Source organism: Toxoplasma gondii, chromosome VIIa (genome assembly GCF_000006565.2).
Source record: "Toxoplasma gondii ME49 chromosome VIIa, whole genome shotgun sequence".
In the NCBI taxonomy this organism is placed as follows: Eukaryota; Apicomplexa; class Conoidasida; order Eucoccidiorida; family Sarcocystidae; genus Toxoplasma; species Toxoplasma gondii.
The window spans coordinates 3,055,691-3,072,314 of record NC_031474.1 but is presented as its reverse complement, the minus strand read 5'-3'; the positions used below and the strand labels follow the sequence as shown (position 1 = coordinate 3,072,314).

The following is a 16,624-nucleotide window of genomic DNA, read 5'->3' as shown; positions in this document are numbered from 1 at the left end:
CACGTACTGCCATCCCATGTGATGGACAGATATGTCTTGCGACTGTAAGCCGAAGTGAGAATTCGAACGTCTTGCCGAGAACGTGTATTTACCATAGTTCAAGTAGACATTGTCTCCAAAAGATCCTCGATGGTGATTTCAGTGCTGGAGCCACCACCGAGGGGAAGCAAAGAACGCGTTTGTTGAATTGTGTAGAGAGAAGCGTGTGGAACGAATTCGAGGACCTCCAAACCACAGTGAGGCCTCCAGAGCTCGAAACGGAAATAACGACGTCAGGGTCGCGCAACGGGAGGCGACAAAGCGAGAGCCATGAATGCTCTTCCGCCGCGGCCAAAGGCTTGGGAAACAGACAGGTGAACTGGGGTGGAAATGGTCCTGTCAACACGAGAGAGACTTCAAGAATGACAACGCCCATCAAGATGCCGAAAAAAAGTGACACGCATACATGGGAACAACATTCTCTCATACGCTCCAAAACGCTGCATATGTGTACATGACTCACTCCATACATATATACATATATACATATATATACATATATATACATGCATATATGCGTCAGTCTTCGTGCACTGTCGCACGCATGTTTTACTGCGAGAGTGAAAAGTGTATGTTTTATCTTGGTCGAGACAACGGGGAAGAGAAAAGAGGAGTCAAGAAATCAGATACTTTTTCCCCGCTGCAGTGTCGCAGAAGGGGAAATCGGCAGCTGGAAGCAACGACAAGGAACTCGACTCAGAGGGTGTAACAGAGAGCCTAGCTTCAGCTGCTGTCTGCTCGAAACTGCCTGCCCTGAGAGAGAGAGAAGATGTGGAAGAGAAAAGACGAACCGCTGCAAAAACACACCCGTTTGAGTTGGAATGGACTCTCTGGACAAGCCGTCAGACCTCTGCACCTCGAGAACAATGGAATTTCTCGGCCTTGTAGTTATGCGATTCGGCCTCAGCGTAACGCGTCTCTCTCTATCGTCGTTTCGTTAGAGAGTTCTATGTCGGAGAAAAACCTCCATTTGGAGACAGTTTCTCCTTCGTTTTCTTTCGTGACTTGGTGAATGCGTAATCTTGGTGCCCGTGATGCCAGTTCTGTACGGCAGACATGGTGGCGTTTTTGTGCAGAACTCTTTTCGGAGGCTTCCGCGGTTCTCCAGACCGGGGATCGCCTATTGTCCACTGCAGACAGAGTGACCGTTTTTGCCTGATTTGACTCTCTTCTCTCAAGATTCGCAGTGGCGTTCTTGCAGATACACTTGAGCTGTCTCTTCTCGCTAAAGCTTTCGGAAGTCCAGCGCGAGTGAACGAACGACCGGAAAAAGTGAAAATCTCTCCTCTTTCTCTGTCCTTTTCTACATGTCGGTCTTTGCCGCTGTATGTATGTGTGTGTTTCTCTCGGTATCGCCCCCTCTCCCCCTCTGTATCTCAACTTTCTTGCGTATGTCTCCCAGTCAGTGTCTCTCTTTCTCCTGCTCCTCTTCTGTATCTCTCTCCCTCCCTCAGTCTCTGTCGCTCGGTCTCGCTATGCATGTGACTGCGTTTGTGTCTTTCTGTGCATGTCTGTCTCTTGGCAATCTTTTTGTTCTTGTCGGATGCAGCGTCGACTCTGGACTTCTTCTCGCTGATCTTCCTCGGTGCATGCGTTTTTTCACTGACTCTTGTGCATCTCTATGAAACCCCGTTGCAAAGGAGAGGCGACGGCGGTGCAACATGTTCGCCACCAGTTCAGACGTCCAAAAGCTGAGTGCCCCAGCGCGGAGCATGACGGCACCTGAATCGAACTTGCGACAAATGCATCTTTGACGACTGTACGCCAGCGACGAACGGTCAAACTTGCAGATCTTAGGTTCTGCGTTGAATGAACTTGAAAGACGCACCCTGGGATCCGTGAATCTGTGTTTCTTCTACGAGCTCGCCTTCATTTTCGTCCTCCTGCCTTCTTCCAGTCACACTCCCTGTCTCTCTTTCACCATGCCATTTCTTTTCGTGAAAACTGAGATATGTGGTGGAGACACAGCCAATTCCCCAGGGCGAAGAGCCTTCAGTGCATGCAAACGAGCCACTGACAAAGAGGAAGTCTCTCTTGCCTTGTTCGCGAACACACTGGCACAAATGAAGAGCGCCCCGATAATGACATCAGTCCATTACCAATGAAGGTGTGTAGCATTTCCTGAGCTCCTTATTATTAACGTCACAGCTATCTGTTGCAAAGTTCGTCGTCTCGACTACGCATGCGGACAAAACGCACACTGAAATTCCTGTCGGAAAGTCTCCGCTGCGGAAGCATGCACGCGCCTTTCTCCGCGCCGAAGAAGGCCTCTGCCTCGGCGTTCTTTCACTTCTTGTTCCGCTGACTGCGTGAACGCGATTCAGACGCGCTTTTCTGGAGGACGAGTGCTCTGTCTTTCTGTCCTGCATGTTTAGAAAGGCGAGGAATTCCACTCTCGGTGCGTATAGAGCCCCCGGGTTGCCCTGCTTTGCATGCATCCTCACTTTCAAGAAGAGTCGCGCGGCGCGAAGCGCTTCTGTTTCAGCTTCTCTCTCTCTCTCTCGCATGTAAATAGCTTGAAAAGCAGACTTTAGCGAAAGTCGCCTTCAGGGAGAAAAACGAAGAAAGAAAACGAAGAAAAACTCGCCACGAGACCGTGTGCTGCGACACAACGTTAAGTCGCTGAGGAGCGACACAGGCTGCTCTCTCTTCCTCTCAATGTAGAGCAGAAACTGGAACTGAAAGCGAGGAAACGAGAAAGCATTTCGTCGTTCGTTTCCCGACTCTTCTATTTATCGTCTCGCGTTGCCTCGCGTCTCCTCTCTTTCTCTGCTCTTTTCTTCTGTGCTGTCCTGCCCTTCTCGCTCTCGTTTTCTTCCTTCATTTCTGCGATTCTCCTCACGGTGGTCTCTTCTGGATCTGTCTCGCTTGTCTCTGCAATGGCATGCGCGTCTAGCCGGTCGGCCCTCGGCGGCGCGGAGGAAATCGGAGACTCGGCGAGGCTGGAGGAGCCGAGCACAGGAGCCTCTTTCTGTCGCCTCTGCGGAGAGCAACAGGACGCGAGAGAGACCTGCTGGCTGGCGAAGCAAAATAGGCTCATGGCCTTTCTTCACGGTCTCTACTTCTGTTCTGCGCCGCGGCTCGCGACCCGAGAGCTTGCAGATCCGCAGGGTGAAGACGCACAAGAAGAACACCGACGAGAAGGAGACTGTGAAGAGCTCTGTCCGCCGAATATGAAGGTCCTAGGACTTGCGCGGCGTCTCCTCAGTGTCTGTCCGGGGGTGTTCTCGCCTTCAGTGGCCACTGTCAGAGAGAGTGAATCTCCTCGTTCTTCAGGTCTCGCTGCGTCGTCTGAGCCAGGAGCTCCAGAACAGCTTGCGACGTCTTCTGCAAGACCTGTCTCTCCGCAGCCTTTGACGCACCAGCGTAGTGAAGCATGTTCTAGAGAAAAGAGGCGAGGCGCGGACGAGACGCCTCTGCGCAATGAAGAGACGAAGCGCAGGCGAACGGGAGCGTCCGTGACTTCCCCACAGCAGACGGCGAGCGGAGAACCGAGACTGTCTCCCGCGTCAGAAAACGAAGCCGAGTCGACGCACGGGAGACGCGAGCCTTCCATGGAGTGCTCACGCCACCGAAAAGATCGACGAGACGAAACGCCTGCTTTGTCCAGCCTTCTCTCCCTCGTATCGCAGCTGTCCTCGAGCTGCATATGCTCTCTTCCTCAGCGTCTGGCGGCACTCGTGGTTCTCGAGGTTGCGTCGGAGAGCGGCCAGACGAAGAAGCATTTCTCGGCGTCTTCAACGGTATGCGCCTCGCTTGCTCGCGAGGAAGAGAGCGTCAAACAACATCTCCTTTTCGCGCTCGCAGCCTACGCTCTGCTGCACCCTCGTCTGCGCTGTCTCCTGTCCGTCTCGTCGCGGTCGCAGCAGTCGCTCTGGGGGGGAAGCGAGCAGATAGATCCGCAAGCCTTCCACATTGTCTGCACAGTTGAACTCCGCAGTCGCCGTGGATCCTTCGAGAGGAGACAGAGAGAAGGACGAGAAGGCGAGAAGTCTGGGTGTCGCGGAGAGAACGGCGCGACGCGTTCGCAGCAGAGAGAGCTGACGGTCGTCGATCTGGTCACCACGCAGAGAATCGTTGTTGTCGGTGCGTGGAAAGTGTATGACGACAAACGTTCTGTTGATCCATCTATTGCCTACATAGTGCTCTTCGAGGTTGTCTTGTTTCTTCTTCAGCCGACTTTGCTCCTGTGGGTTTACGACGCACACCGATTGCTAAGGAACGTTCAATCTTGAAAGCCGAGATGCGGTCTCCGGAGGGGAGGAGACGGGGGGTGTACGCGTCGTCTCCAAGGTCTACGCGATGGCTCGAAGTCGTCGCGCATTCTCCACAGGAAACATTTGTGACTGATGTTCGAGTTAGAGCGGATTTCTCTCACGACAACGGCAAGATTCTTCCTCGCATATGAGTCCTGGGTTCCTCTCGCTGCGAGTGCGAGTGACAGCAGTTCGTGTCTGAGGCCGGCGTCGCTGTTCGTTTCACATGTGCCTCGTTTGTTTTTTCTCTTTGCTGTTCTTGACTTCCGCGTCCGCGGCGGGATGGCCAGAGAGACGAGTGCGCATCTCTTCGTTGTGCATGCGCTTGGCGTCTTTCAGGGCGATACAGAAAGCAAAGTCGAGACCTCAGCCAGACCTTGTGGGTCGTCGACAATCGCCGGAAGGTGAGGCAGCGGCGAAACAAAGGAGTCTCGAACGCAGCCAGGAGAGAAACGGAAGGAGTGAAAGACAGAAGGAGAAGGACCGGGCAGAAGAGGAAAGGAAATGGAGTCGAGAAGAACCGGAGAAAGGAGGGCGAAAGTGAACGGCAAGGAAAAGGCAGAAAGAGAAGGAGAGAGAGCAGAGACAGAGAGGAGGAGGGAGAGAAACGAGTAAGAGGAAACGACACAGAAGGGAGAAAGTGACGATGATACAAATGGGGAAGGAGAAATTGGAAACGAAGAAGGAAAGCGCTACTCGTCAGAGGCGAACCATTCAGAAGGCTAGAGTGACTTTGGAAGCAGCTGACGACCCAGAGAAAACCGCAGAGAGAAGCGTATAAACGCGGAGGCAGAGTGAAGACGAGCGAGAAACATACACAGAAACAGGGAAGGCGAAACGGTAGTCTGGGCTTTGGGTCAATAGGCAACACACAGAAGAGAGGAAGGTTGAAGATAAAATACACGTCAGAAGAAACGAACTCTGCTGTTTAAAGAATGATCAGCGCCTGCCGGGTGGCTTTGGAGAGTTCTCCACTTTTCCTTCGATTGACGTAACTGTGTTCATCTTTTCGATCTATTAGTTCGTAGTAGAGTAATCTTATAGATATGATTCATTAAAGCGAACGTAACTGTTTTCACCTCAGTTAATAGTTCCTAAGGAATCTAGACGTTTTCTAACATAATAACTTTGTTTACGAAACGTTCTTTCCCGGCTGTCGCTTGCGACTTTGGGGTGTATGTACAGCTGGAGATGTCCGTGGAAGAAGCCATCGGCAAGCCGCTTCAGTGGCTTCTCGACGCCTCAGGTTTCCGTTTTATCTCTGCCGGCCGGTGAGAGCGTTTGACACCTCAGCGATCGCAAAGCGGTTCAGTCTGTTCTTTCGCTCTTTCCTCTTTCTCTCTCGACTTTCAGTCTGCTGCGGTCGCCCTGTGTCTCGTCCTTCTCTCGACCACTGGTCCTCTGCTTTTTCTCTCTCGCCCTATCTCTCTTCTCCTGCTCTCTTTCTCGCTCTTGCAGTCGTCGCCTTGCTTTCTCACTTCCCTCTCGCATCTTTGCTTGTGCCATGTCTTTCTTTCAGAGAAGATGCAGACGTGAGGATGCTCGGAGCAGGGCGTCCGTTTGCCATCGAGCTGCTGGGCTGCCGTCGCCCCATACACTTTCTTTGTCGCTTCCTGAGGAAACATGCGCGCCTTTCGTCTTCGCTCCGCGGCTGCCCGGAGAACGCGGCAGTCTCTGGCGAGCAGAAAGGAGACGGGTGTCTCCTCTGCATGCGGTCGCCCCACTCAGAGAAGGCAGACTCGACGCCGGAGACACAGACTCCAGGCGGCGGCCGCTCCCATGGCCCTCAGGGTCACCAGCCAGCACACAGCCAGCGAGAATCAGACGAGCCGCTGCGACGAGCGGGAGACAGCTTGGAGAGAAGCGAAGGCGATTCAAAGCGAAGAGAAGCTGTGTCAGAGGGCAGGTCGACGGAGGCGTTTGAGAGGCGAGTGAAGGAAGGCGAGAGATCAGAAGAAAAGAAGAGACATGAAGATGGACTCCGAGAAGGTGAACCTCTCGCCTCTTGCCCCGTCTGTCGTTGGGCGCTGTGTCGTCCTCGAGGAGGCGCCGCCGACACCCTCAGAGAGAGCAGAACGACTTGTGGCGCGTCTCTCCAAGACTCCCGGAATGACGTTGAAGAAGAGAAGGAACACCCACAACCGCCCTCCCTTCTGCCTCTTTGCCCGTTTCGCTGTCGGGCAAGCCGGGCGCCTGGCGAGAAGCGGCGCCTCGTTGGGAAGACGACCAGAAAGCGCGAGGAAGAAACGCATGCAGTTTCGATTCCGAGCACAACAGATGCATCCCCCGGGAGCAGTGCAGAGAGAAATCCGTGCATGCGGTGGCTCGAAGAAGGACTTCTTCTCTCTTCCGCGTCTTCGCTGTGCCTAGAAGACCAGCTACTGAACGCTCGCAGGCTTTGCGACGCGGAGTCTGTAGAGAGAGGGTCCGCGTTGCCTCCATGTAACGAAGAAGACGCTCCACCTGCAGTTGAGGTGTACGGACTCCGAATCGTCACAGACGAACCGGAGAGTTGCATAGAAAACCCCACAGCGCTCGCCCTACCAAGGAGACACTTCACGACCTGCGTAGCGACGGCATGTCTCGCCGAGACTGCGAGCAACAAAGATTCTCCACAGTATACAAATGTTACCTCTTCTCCTTCCTCTTCTTCCTCTTCTTCCTTCTCTTCTACTTCTTGCTCTTCTTCTCTTTCCTCTTCGTCTTCTTCCTCCTCTTCTCATTCTTCTTCTGCTTCTGCTTCCTCGTCTCCCTCTGCTTCTCCTGCCGCTTTTTCTCCTGCCTCTTCTTCTTCCACTGCTTCTACTTCTTCCTCTTGCTCCACACACAGCGAGCCGGTGTCTTCTGTACCAGTGCCGTCTGGGCCTGGGGAAGAGGCGCCCAAGTCTTCATCCAGTCCGAAGAGCGAGGACTGGCGCAGCGCCGGCAGCGTGGAGAAGGTTGTCCACCTCGCTCTCCAGTACGGCGCCGAAGAAAAGGTGAAACGATACGAGTGTCTTGTCTTCGCAGAGAGGCCGGTGTCTCCGCAAGCGCTTCGCGAAGTCCAAGAAACTGTGCGGAGTCTCCAGGGGCGAAGCGCTCCCCTCGCCGGACAGCAGACAGAAGAGCGAGGACAGGACAGAGGACAAGAGGGAGAACAAGAGAGAGAACAAGAGAGGGACGGCGGCTTGATTATTTATCAGAAGACTCCGTTGCGGGTCCTCCACCGGCGGTCTCTGGCGGTCAGGTGAGAATCCGCAGGCTCTTCGCGCCAGCATGCACATATGCAGTTGCCGAAGATTCTTTTCGCTTTTTTGCCAGTTAACGAAACTCGCCGGACCCGTCTCCTTAACTTCACATTGCTGAAACAGTCCACGGATCTACATTTCTTCTTCTCAACACCCTGTGCGTATATATATATATATATGCAATGTATTAAGATATATGACTGAATGGTATGAGTGTAATTGATAATATATATATATATATTTGAATATTTGAGCATTTTGTATACATAAACATATATGTATTTAAGTTAATAAGTAGTGAGGACGGAACGGGGAGGTTGGAATGCAGATGTCGCTTGGATTTGGTTCTCGAACGCCTGGTTGTCTGTAGGCAAAGACGCATCTACGCCATTGATATTGTCCCAGTGCATCCCCAAGTCTTCATTTGTCGCCTGGACACGCAAGCCGGTGAGCGATTCTCTTTTCCTTCGTTCTGCATGTTCCAGCTTTCTCCTTTGGCTCTTCGCTTTTCTTTTCCTTGCTTCTCTTGTCTGTCCTCCGTCCTCTTTCTTGGTGTTGCCTCCCTTGATCGTCGGTCTTCCGGCTCCCAGAACTGCGTCTCCACCCGGTGTCATTGGCCTCTGTTTCGTCTTGCCCTCGTCGCCGCATTTTCAGCTGCGTTTGCGCGAGTTCGTGACTGACCAAAGCTGTCAAAAACGTCGTCAGCTCCGCTCCTGAATCATCGGAAGTGTGTTGTCGTCCGGGATACGCAAAAGGCTTCACTAAATCTGGATCTCCTACAGCTCACGAGAGGTCTTTTTTCTCTGCGTTGCTGCGCTTCGTCGGCCGCCTCCAGTCGCTCGGGTCTCAACTCTCGTCTCGTCTGTGCCTTCTCTTCGTATCGTTCGCTGCGCCTCAGGAACGTATGTGAAGGAGTTTGTGCATGGAGACCTAGGTCGCACTTCGCCGTCTCTCAGTTCTCTCCTCAACGCTCCCTGTCAGCTGCTTCTCCTCGATGTCTGCAATCTCGTCTTCGGCGCCGCAACACACAACGAAGAAGACGACTAAGCGAAGCCAGTCACTAACAGCACAGCCGTGCACGTGGCGACAAATATATACAAATATATATATATATATATATATTTATATTTATATATATCTGTATTCATTTACATATATATATATATATATATTTATATTTGTATTTATATATATTTATATATATCATAGAAGGGTTTGTAGATTCACGAACGAGCTTTCACGTGCGCATGTCTACACGTATGTATACGTAGATCTATTAATGTAAGCCCATAGTCATTCAGCAGAGCTTCGGTTCTGTATTTTTAGGATTCATCGTTCTACGTCTGCGTGAAGGGGGTACAAGTGAGAACTAACAGAGCGCAACTAGGGCAACAAAAAACATAAACGTCTAGACAGAGACGAAGGGATCCCTCTGTACAGACGCCGCTTTTGACGGTGGTATCCTTCAAGGAGCATATCTATATATATATATATATATATATATTTGCTGTATGCGCAGCTATACAGGCGTGTGAATTGGGACTCTGTGGGTTTCAATGCGTGGCTTGACCAGCTGAATCGTTGTATTCATTGCGCTGGAACGTGAACGTTCCTCTTCGACTGTGTCTCGTAATTCGAAGAGTGAATCAAAGGCAGCGAAGAGAAGGCGAACATCGCATCTGTCTTGGGCTGTTTTCCAGAGGCTTCTCGCCGAGAGAGAGAGAGGCGAGTGTGAGAGACGGAAATGCAGAGGGAAGAAAACAGGGAGAGCGAACCACAGAGAGAAGGAAGTACAAGAATGGCGAACTGCACGGAGACGCAGAGACAGACATGTACTGCCAACCATGGAAAAGAGAAAAATAAATGAGAGATAAGAACATCAAAAGAGGCAGGTGGCGACAAATAGTACAAACGATACAGAAATAGAGACACACATTCCCACAGGGGGAGATAGAAAAAGGTAGAGAGAGACAGACAGAAGACAGGACGAGGTGGAGAAGAGCAGGCAAAAATGACGAGGAAAGCGAGGCCAGGGCTGCAGGTCTATTGGACGTGACTGAGTTGCTTGCGCATTCAAACGGAAAACAGGAACCGCCAGGCTCAACAGCCTGATGCGGTTTCTTGAGAGAAAAGAAGTGCCAAGGCGCGCCTGACCAGGAAGAAACAAAGATGAAAGAGGCCAGCCCCTGCGGAGGCCAAGAACCCCACACAGGAGACAAGGAGACAAGACACGACGGAAGCGCGAGCGAGTATATGAGCGCGAAAGGCGTTGCACGCCTCTGTCTATACAACAGAAATCATTACCACGTATATCGACAAATATGTGCATGCATATATATACATGTATGTCTATCTAGCGGAATATACATGTACGCAAATAAACAGGTATATATCCATGTCAAAATAGGTATATAGAGAAATATATGTGCACATAGATATACAAAAATGCATTGGTAGGGCCATTTGACATTTGAGACTCAGAGGTCCGCCATACTCCGCATGAAAGCTGAAAGCTGCTGACTATTTTTCTTCGTTTTTTGAGACGCAATTTGTCTCTCGAGGCGCTCGAAAATCTCCCGACATACGCGCTGTGAGTTCTGCAAAGACACAAACGCAGAGAACGCTTTCTTCTCGTGGAACGACCTCCTGAAAACTCGACAAGGCGCCCGCTACCTCAGGCGTTTCTCTGCTCCTTCCATCACACAAAGTTAGCAGTGCTGTGCGTTTGCTCTTCTTACATACGAGTGCACATACATAGGCACACGTACACGTATTTCTGCATGTGCATTTATACATTAATACATATATACATATATATATGTATATACATTTATTTAACAAATAATTGTACACCTAAACTATGCGAGGCGGCCTGAATGCATTGAAACGTGGACGTTTTCGACGCTCGTCCGCAAGCTGAACGGCGTTTGTGTCGTCACACAACTGTTCTGTCTCGAAGCCCCCACACGGAGAAAGGTAAACCGTCCAGCAAATCGAAACTTCAAGAGATTCATTTAGAAGTCCAGATACACGACTAGAAACCTTTCTCCACGAACGATCCGCAGCCTTCGACAGCTTAACCGCCTCCGCGTATATATAAAAATATGTATCTACATGAATATATATGCTTCTATAGACAGAGTAGTTCGTGAACAGTTTCGGCGAATCAATAAAAATCCACGACCACAGAGAGAGCAACCTATGTACAAAAATGTGAAGCAGGTTGCCCTACCTACATGAAATGCACACATGCCTGCATACGCAGATACAAATATATATATATATATATATATATATATATATATGCATGGATGTGTATCTGTCGATCCAAAACCTCGAGCCAAAAGGAATGGGTGGATATATACATATATATATATATATATATGTCGGCAATAGAACTAATCATCATAACAAGTGGAACTATACGCGTATGCATGCACACAATTACTCACAGATACATAAATATATGTTCACATGTATATGCACATGTGCGTATCAGCAGATAGAATGCGATCCATTTTCGTATATCTACATCTACATATATATATATATATATGTCTTTATATGTGTGTATATACATGTGTGTCTATATCTGTTTGTATATGCATGCGCGTATGTCGGCAACACAACGTACCACCATGACAGTCGGAAGAGTGGATATGTCAATGAGAGAAGCTCCGAGTTTTTGAACGCCGACGCATTTGTGACCGCGGGGAGAGACCGCGACGAGAAGCCGACAGACGCACGCAGACTCTTCGTTGCTGGTCATGTCCCATACATACCGATTTGCAATCTGGCGCAGGAACAAAGAGTTCTAAAAGATAGTTTAACAGAGAAAACGAAAAGCTCTAAAAGAGCAGTCCTTTCTCCAAAATGCGCTGAGGTTGAAGCCAACTAAGTCCGCAATTCACCGTGCTAGGAATGCCTCCGGTGTGCGTAGTGAAGTTCGCGGTCGTGGCGTATGCAGAGACTTCCGTATGATTCGTTGCATGTCTTCCTAGAGTGTAAACTCGTGAGCTCGCCCAAGACCGCGTCTGGCACATGCAGTCTGGGCCTTTGAAGAACTATTGAAAAAGCAAAAACATCTTCGCTGATATAAAAACAAACGGGACTAGTGTGAGGCGTCCTTCACTCGGGAAGTCGCAGGTTCCTTCTCTTCTGTGTCTGTTTCTCTTTCTCTCTCCCGAGGGTTTCCTGCGCCTCTCTACTTCATCTCGTTTTTCACGTCCTGATCAGTCTCTCACTCTCGCCCAGACTGCATGTCTTGTTCACTTGATGTTTCCAATTGCCTGACTCATTTCGTTCTTCCACTTTTCTTCTGCTCTCTCCAGTCCGTAATCTTCCTTATCGTTCTTATTACGACCCTCTTTGTCTCTCCTTTCCTTGCTCGAGTTCGTCTCTTCATTTCTTGACTTTCTCTTTGTTTTCCCGGTGACTTGTGCTCGTCGCTCTCACCTCGCCAACTGTGACGATGATGGGGATGTCCTCCACGGGGAAACACTCGCCGGCCGCCTCTCTGGGCAGAGCAGACGAAAACGCAAAACGATTCAAAAGTCAGAGACTCAAAAGAAAAGAAAACGACCGGGAGATGTGACGCGCCGCAGAAGAAAGAAGATATAAAACGGAAGCAGAAGAAAGAGAACGATGTGAAAACGCATCTCTGGATTGTTTCGGCACTGGACCGTACACAGATCCTGTTTTCTGCTTCCCGTTCGTTCCGGCCTCTCGCGTTTTGTCAACTTTTCAAGAGGTTTTTTGTGTCGAAGACAGACTCACACAGACTCGCGGGGTCTGCAGTTTTTTGGGTCCGCGTCCCCGCAGTGTTCCTTCACTTTTTTCATTTTCTTCTCTTCGCTTTCTGCGACAGGGTGTCGTACCTTTCGTCACACTGGATAGAAATCTGACCCAAGGCGCCATCGCCTTCCTCGCCTTCTTCTTCGTCCACGAACACACATGGCAACCTGGACAGAGACGGAGAGACAGCAAAGAAGCGACAGGTCAGGAGGAGACAGAGGAGAAGTGACAGGTCAGGAGGAGACAGAGGAGAAGTGACAGGTCAGGAGGAGACAGCGAAGAAGCGGCAGGTAAGGAGGAGACAGAGGAGAAGCGACAGGTCAGGAGGAGACAGCGAAGAAGCGGCAGGTAAGGAGGAGACAGAGGAGAAGCGACAGGTCAGGAGGAGACAGAGGAGAAGCGAGAGACAAGGTGGAGGAGGAGGAGGCAAGGAACATAAATGCGCGACCGAAAAGATGCGCAACTTCAGACGAGAAGTCCATGCGTCCCAGTTCGCTGGAAGAGGCAGAAGGGGAGAGACACAGCGAAGTAGCGACAGGTAAGGAGGAGACAGAGGAGAAGCGACAGGTCAGGAGGAGACAGAGGAGAAGCGAGAGACAAGGAGGAGGAGGCAAGGGACATAAATGCGCGACCGAAAAGATGCGCAACATCAGACGAGAAGTCCATGCGTCCCAGTTCGCTGGAAGAGGCAGAAGGGGAGAGACACAGCGAAGAAGCGGCGGCGCGGAGACCGATGTCGGCAAGAAGACTCGTATGCAAAGGAGCGACTTCACTGTCACAGTTGTCGTTTCTTTGTGCCTGTCACTCGTTCTCCGCTGCTTTGAAACAGCGTTCATCCAACTTTCATCTTTGTTTTGTTTCCTCGACTCCAGAAAGCCAGCTCAGGGCACTCACACGGTCGTCCGAAGAGCTGCATGGACAGCGAGACTCACGGCGTCGAGCAAACAGCCCCCGGCCTTGAGCACCTGCATGAACAAAAGGTCACCCGTCAGGAGGAAGAAGAAAAACAAGGCATTAGAGAGTTGAAAAAAAGCAAGAGAAACCTCCCTCATGAGCAGGCCGCCACAGCCGGCGAGAGCGACGAGAACGAAAGAAAGCAGCGCGGGGGAACTGCGAGAGAGAAACCTGGAGAGGACGCGTCTCGGACTAGAAACATTTCGACCGCAAGCCGCTTCTCGCCTTCCTTCGCTCTCTGCCGCTCGCTGTCTCCTTCTGTCGTAGCCAGCCACTGGGGTCGTCGTGTGCAGCAAGCATGAAGACCTTGGCTGTCTGTATTTTTCATAACTGGAGTCATACTCAGGATCCTAGGAACTGCAATGCCTCTTCTCCCTCCTTTTCATCCGTCGCTCCCTCCTTTTGGGGTGGCGAGAATACGCTGGGGTGTTGTTGTCCTCTGCCTTCGAGGTTTGTCTGTCCAGCGGCTCTCCTCTCGTTCCGCTGTCTCGCCCCCACTGGCCTTTGCGCTGCTCGCGCGACTCACCATGCAGTCGACGAAGACTCTCCAGATGAGTTTCCCCGGCACCAAGCAGAGCTTCTTCTTGTCCACTGCAGAGAGAACCATGTCCGACAGGAGCGCCTGGAGGCTGCTGTTGGAGCTGCCTTCGCCGAGCCCAAAGGATTCCAACGCGACGCCGCCTCCAACTCCGCCGACGCCCAAGGCCGCGGAGCTAAGTCAGAACCATGAAACAGAGACATGAAACAGAGACATGAAACAGAGACATGAGGCAGAAAGACACAGAGCGGCGCGACTTAGTGCATGCAAAACGAAATGGGGAACAATGCGAATGAGCACCCGGCCTGCAAAGAGCGGTAGCAAGAGGGAGGACACAATTCACGTCGTGCAGAGAGAAACAGAGAACCGCGGTTTGGGGTCGAGAGACACAGGATGAGCCTCCGAAACAGAGAGGATACGCCGCGAAGAGCGTGAGAGCGAAGAAAACCGACGCGAAAGAACGAAAACCACTGAAGACGCAGAAACGGATCGCCACAGAAAGAAAGGAGAGAACTGCCTGCGAGCGAGGCCTCCACTCCAGCCCAGGCGTCCCCCCTCCTCCTCGATCGCTGCGGAGAGGCCCCGCCTGACTCGCCGGCTCCACAGAAGCCGCAAAACGGAACCGGAAGAGGCGAAAGCAGACAAAGACGAAAGCGCAAACGTGGAGCTTTTCCTTTCCTGCGGGAGGTTATCGACATCTCTTTTCTTTCTTCTCTTTTCTTTGTTTTCCGAACGTCACTCAGCTCACCAGTCCACAGTGAGAAAAACTTCGCCCTCATCAGGAGCCGCTGTGGGGCGCGCCAGCTGCATCTGAAGCATGGCAAGTGACACCACGCCTCTGAACAAAGATTTTTTTCAATGGTTTTGTCTCCCCGAAAGAACGGATGCCTCTTCTCCGACGCGTTTATCCGTGAAAGACAGAGAAAAGCTTTCCAGCCTACACACATATCTCCACAGATATACCTAAACAGCTAGACGCTCATGTACATGCGAAACACACAGATCTCCGAATCTGCACATGCATAAACAGAGACGCAGACATATAAAGATCTGTACATATGCCTGCCATAGACAGATGTGTATACTGTGAGAGCGCCGCGACTGTCAAAATTCGACGCATGTGGGCGCTGCAGCTTCGCCGGCCTTCACGCGTACCGAGACGCCGCAGAGAACGGTGTTTTCGCTGCTTCGGACAATCGCAGACGCGGAGCATTTTGGGAGAGCGAACGTTTCCACTTGGCTGGGCCGGACTTCGACGCATGCACGGCCGTCTTCGCGAACGTTGCAGGCAACGCCCTCCTCCAGATAAAGCAGCTCGGCCCCGCACAGCAGTCCTCTGCCGCGGCAAGCCGCCGCCCCCGTTGCAGAAGACGCAGAAGAGGCAGAAGACGCAGAAGAGGCAGAAGACGCAGAGGAAGACAAAGACGACGAGCCGGAAGAAGAGAAAGAAGAAGCTGCAGCCATGTTGATGTGCAGAAGGCAGCAGGTCCTTCGAGAGGCGAGAAGAAGACGGAGAGGAGCTTGGACGGGGGAAGAAGAATGGGCCGAAGAACAGAAGAGAGAAAGAGAAGAAACCGAAGAGAGAAAGCGACGAAGGGGGGAAGAAGAAAGGAAGCGAGGAGAACGAGAGAGAAGCGTTCGACGTCAAGTGCGAGTGATACAAGTCATGAAAGGCGGCGCGTGAATTTCTAGAAACAAATCTGTCAACAGCTCTTGATGTAAGCTGGAAGGAGTCACCTTGAAGGCTCGGCATCCACCTCCATTTCGTCGACCCCCTCGCTCCGCCTTTCTCTTTGAATTTAGTTTCTTCCTTGATTTCTCTGTTTTCACGCGGCCTTCTTAGCGCGCGTCCTTCTCCGTGTGTTCCTGATCTTCTCCTGCGTCCGTTGCGTTCCTTCGCTTCTCTTCTTCTCCGCTCTCTCTCTCGTCTCTGCTGCGGCTCAGAGGCTGTTGCGCGAGGTGACTCCGTCTGCAGCTCTTCAGAGAAGGCAACAGGCCGCCTCGACGGAAGAGGCGAGGGAAGAGGGAAGTCGAGAAACGGAGCTGCAGGAGAAGGAAGAGGAGTTGTGAAGCGGCAAGAGAAAGAAGAGAGAGAAGAGAAAGAGAAGAGTGAAGAGAGAGGAAAAAGCAGGGCGTTCAGAAGACGCAAGACGCACACAGAGAGCGGTCCACCCAAGAAAAACTCCGCAAGGAGACGAAGACAAGGAAGACAAAGGAGAAGAGAAGAAAGGACAAGAAGAGGAAACGACAGATCCTGTTTAGGGAAAGTCGAGTCGCCCCTGCGTCTCCAGTGGAGGAACAGCGGGAAGTCGCCTGCAGACGCAGAAAGCAGATTTTTGTCGACGACTCTCACCTAAGCAACAGTGAAGAAGGCAAGTTTCCTTCTTTGTTGAAGGTCTGAACAACGATAGGCCGCTCCCTTTTTCTGCACGAGCTCTTGTTTCTTGACGTTCAGCGGTGAGAGTGGAGGAAAAAGGAGCTGGAGGACGCCCGCGTCGTCTTCGACAGCTCGAAGAAAAAAAAGAGACGCGGACGTCAGACACTAGCCAACGAGCGCGAGAAGCAAGGGGAGAACCGAGGCAACGACGCTGCCGGAGGGAAATCGAAGCGCAGGCAGATGCGAAGAGGCACGCTGCCGAATACACTGGAGAGCCAGACGAGTCGACAGCGGCCTTTCGCTTCTTCAGCCTGGAAACAGAAAAGTTCTCGTCGCGGACAGATGCTTTTGAGGTGAGCAAGGAACTCGTCTTCCGACCGGAAAGAGTCAAAAATCACGGAAAGAAAAGGAAAAGGCGCGGCTTGTCACTCTCCCCCAG

The 16,624-nt window shown here is 51.6% G+C and overlaps 2 protein-coding genes across 2 annotated transcripts; one reads left to right on the top strand and one right to left on the bottom strand.

The window, feature by feature from the left end:
* The first annotated feature begins 2,554 nt into the window (after positions 1-2,554).
* TGME49_202740 (hypothetical protein) lies at positions 2,555-8,590 on the top strand. Its single transcript, XM_002367516.2, has 6 exons — positions 2,555-4,125; positions 4,635-4,699; positions 5,481-5,566; positions 5,815-7,521; positions 7,893-7,969; positions 8,421-8,590. The coding sequence occupies exons 1-6, from the start codon at positions 2,919-2,921 to the stop codon at positions 8,567-8,569; spliced, it is 3,291 nt and encodes a 1,096-aa protein (XP_002367557.1). The 5' UTR covers positions 2,555-2,918; the 3' UTR covers positions 8,570-8,590.
* Positions 7,629-16,573, bottom strand: TGME49_202750 (3' exoribonuclease family, domain 1 domain-containing protein). The gene is made up of 8 exons (XM_018779223.1): positions 14,964-16,573; positions 14,557-14,618; positions 13,797-13,983; positions 13,211-13,281; positions 12,400-12,483; positions 11,978-12,038; positions 11,157-11,315; positions 7,629-10,119 (listed from the first exon to the last, which is right to left on the bottom strand). The coding sequence occupies exons 1-8, from the start codon at positions 15,270-15,272 to the stop codon at positions 10,000-10,002; spliced, it is 1,053 nt and encodes a 350-aa protein (XP_018637385.1). The 5' UTR covers positions 15,273-16,573; the 3' UTR covers positions 7,629-9,999.
* Between the last annotated feature and the right edge of the window lie 51 nt (positions 16,574-16,624).

Excerpts from the sequence above, each read along its gene's own strand:
- TGME49_202750 (XM_018779223.1), bottom strand. The coding sequence starts at position 15,272 with ATGGCTGCAGCTTCTTCTTTCTCTTCTTCCGGCTCGTCGTCTTTGTCT. Across the intron at positions 14,619-14,963 it reads CCGTTCTCTGCGGCGTCTCG|ATGCAGCTGGCGCGCCCCAC; the intron begins GTACGCGTGAAG and ends GCCATGCTTCAG. Across the intron at positions 12,484-13,210 it reads GCAGCTCTTCGGACGACCGT|GTTGCCATGTGTGTTCGTGG; the intron begins GTGAGTGCCCTG and ends GTCTCTGTCCAG.
- TGME49_202740 (XM_002367516.2), top strand. The coding sequence starts at position 2,919 with ATGGCATGCGCGTCTAGCCGGTCGGCCCTCGGCGGCGCGGAGGAAATC. Across the intron at positions 4,126-4,634 it reads GCAGAGAATCGTTGTTGTCG|GGCGATACAGAAAGCAAAGT; the intron begins GTGCGTGGAAAG and ends GGCGTCTTTCAG. Across the intron at positions 5,567-5,814 it reads CGTTTTATCTCTGCCGGCCG|AGAAGATGCAGACGTGAGGA; the intron begins GTGAGAGCGTTT and ends TCTTTCTTTCAG.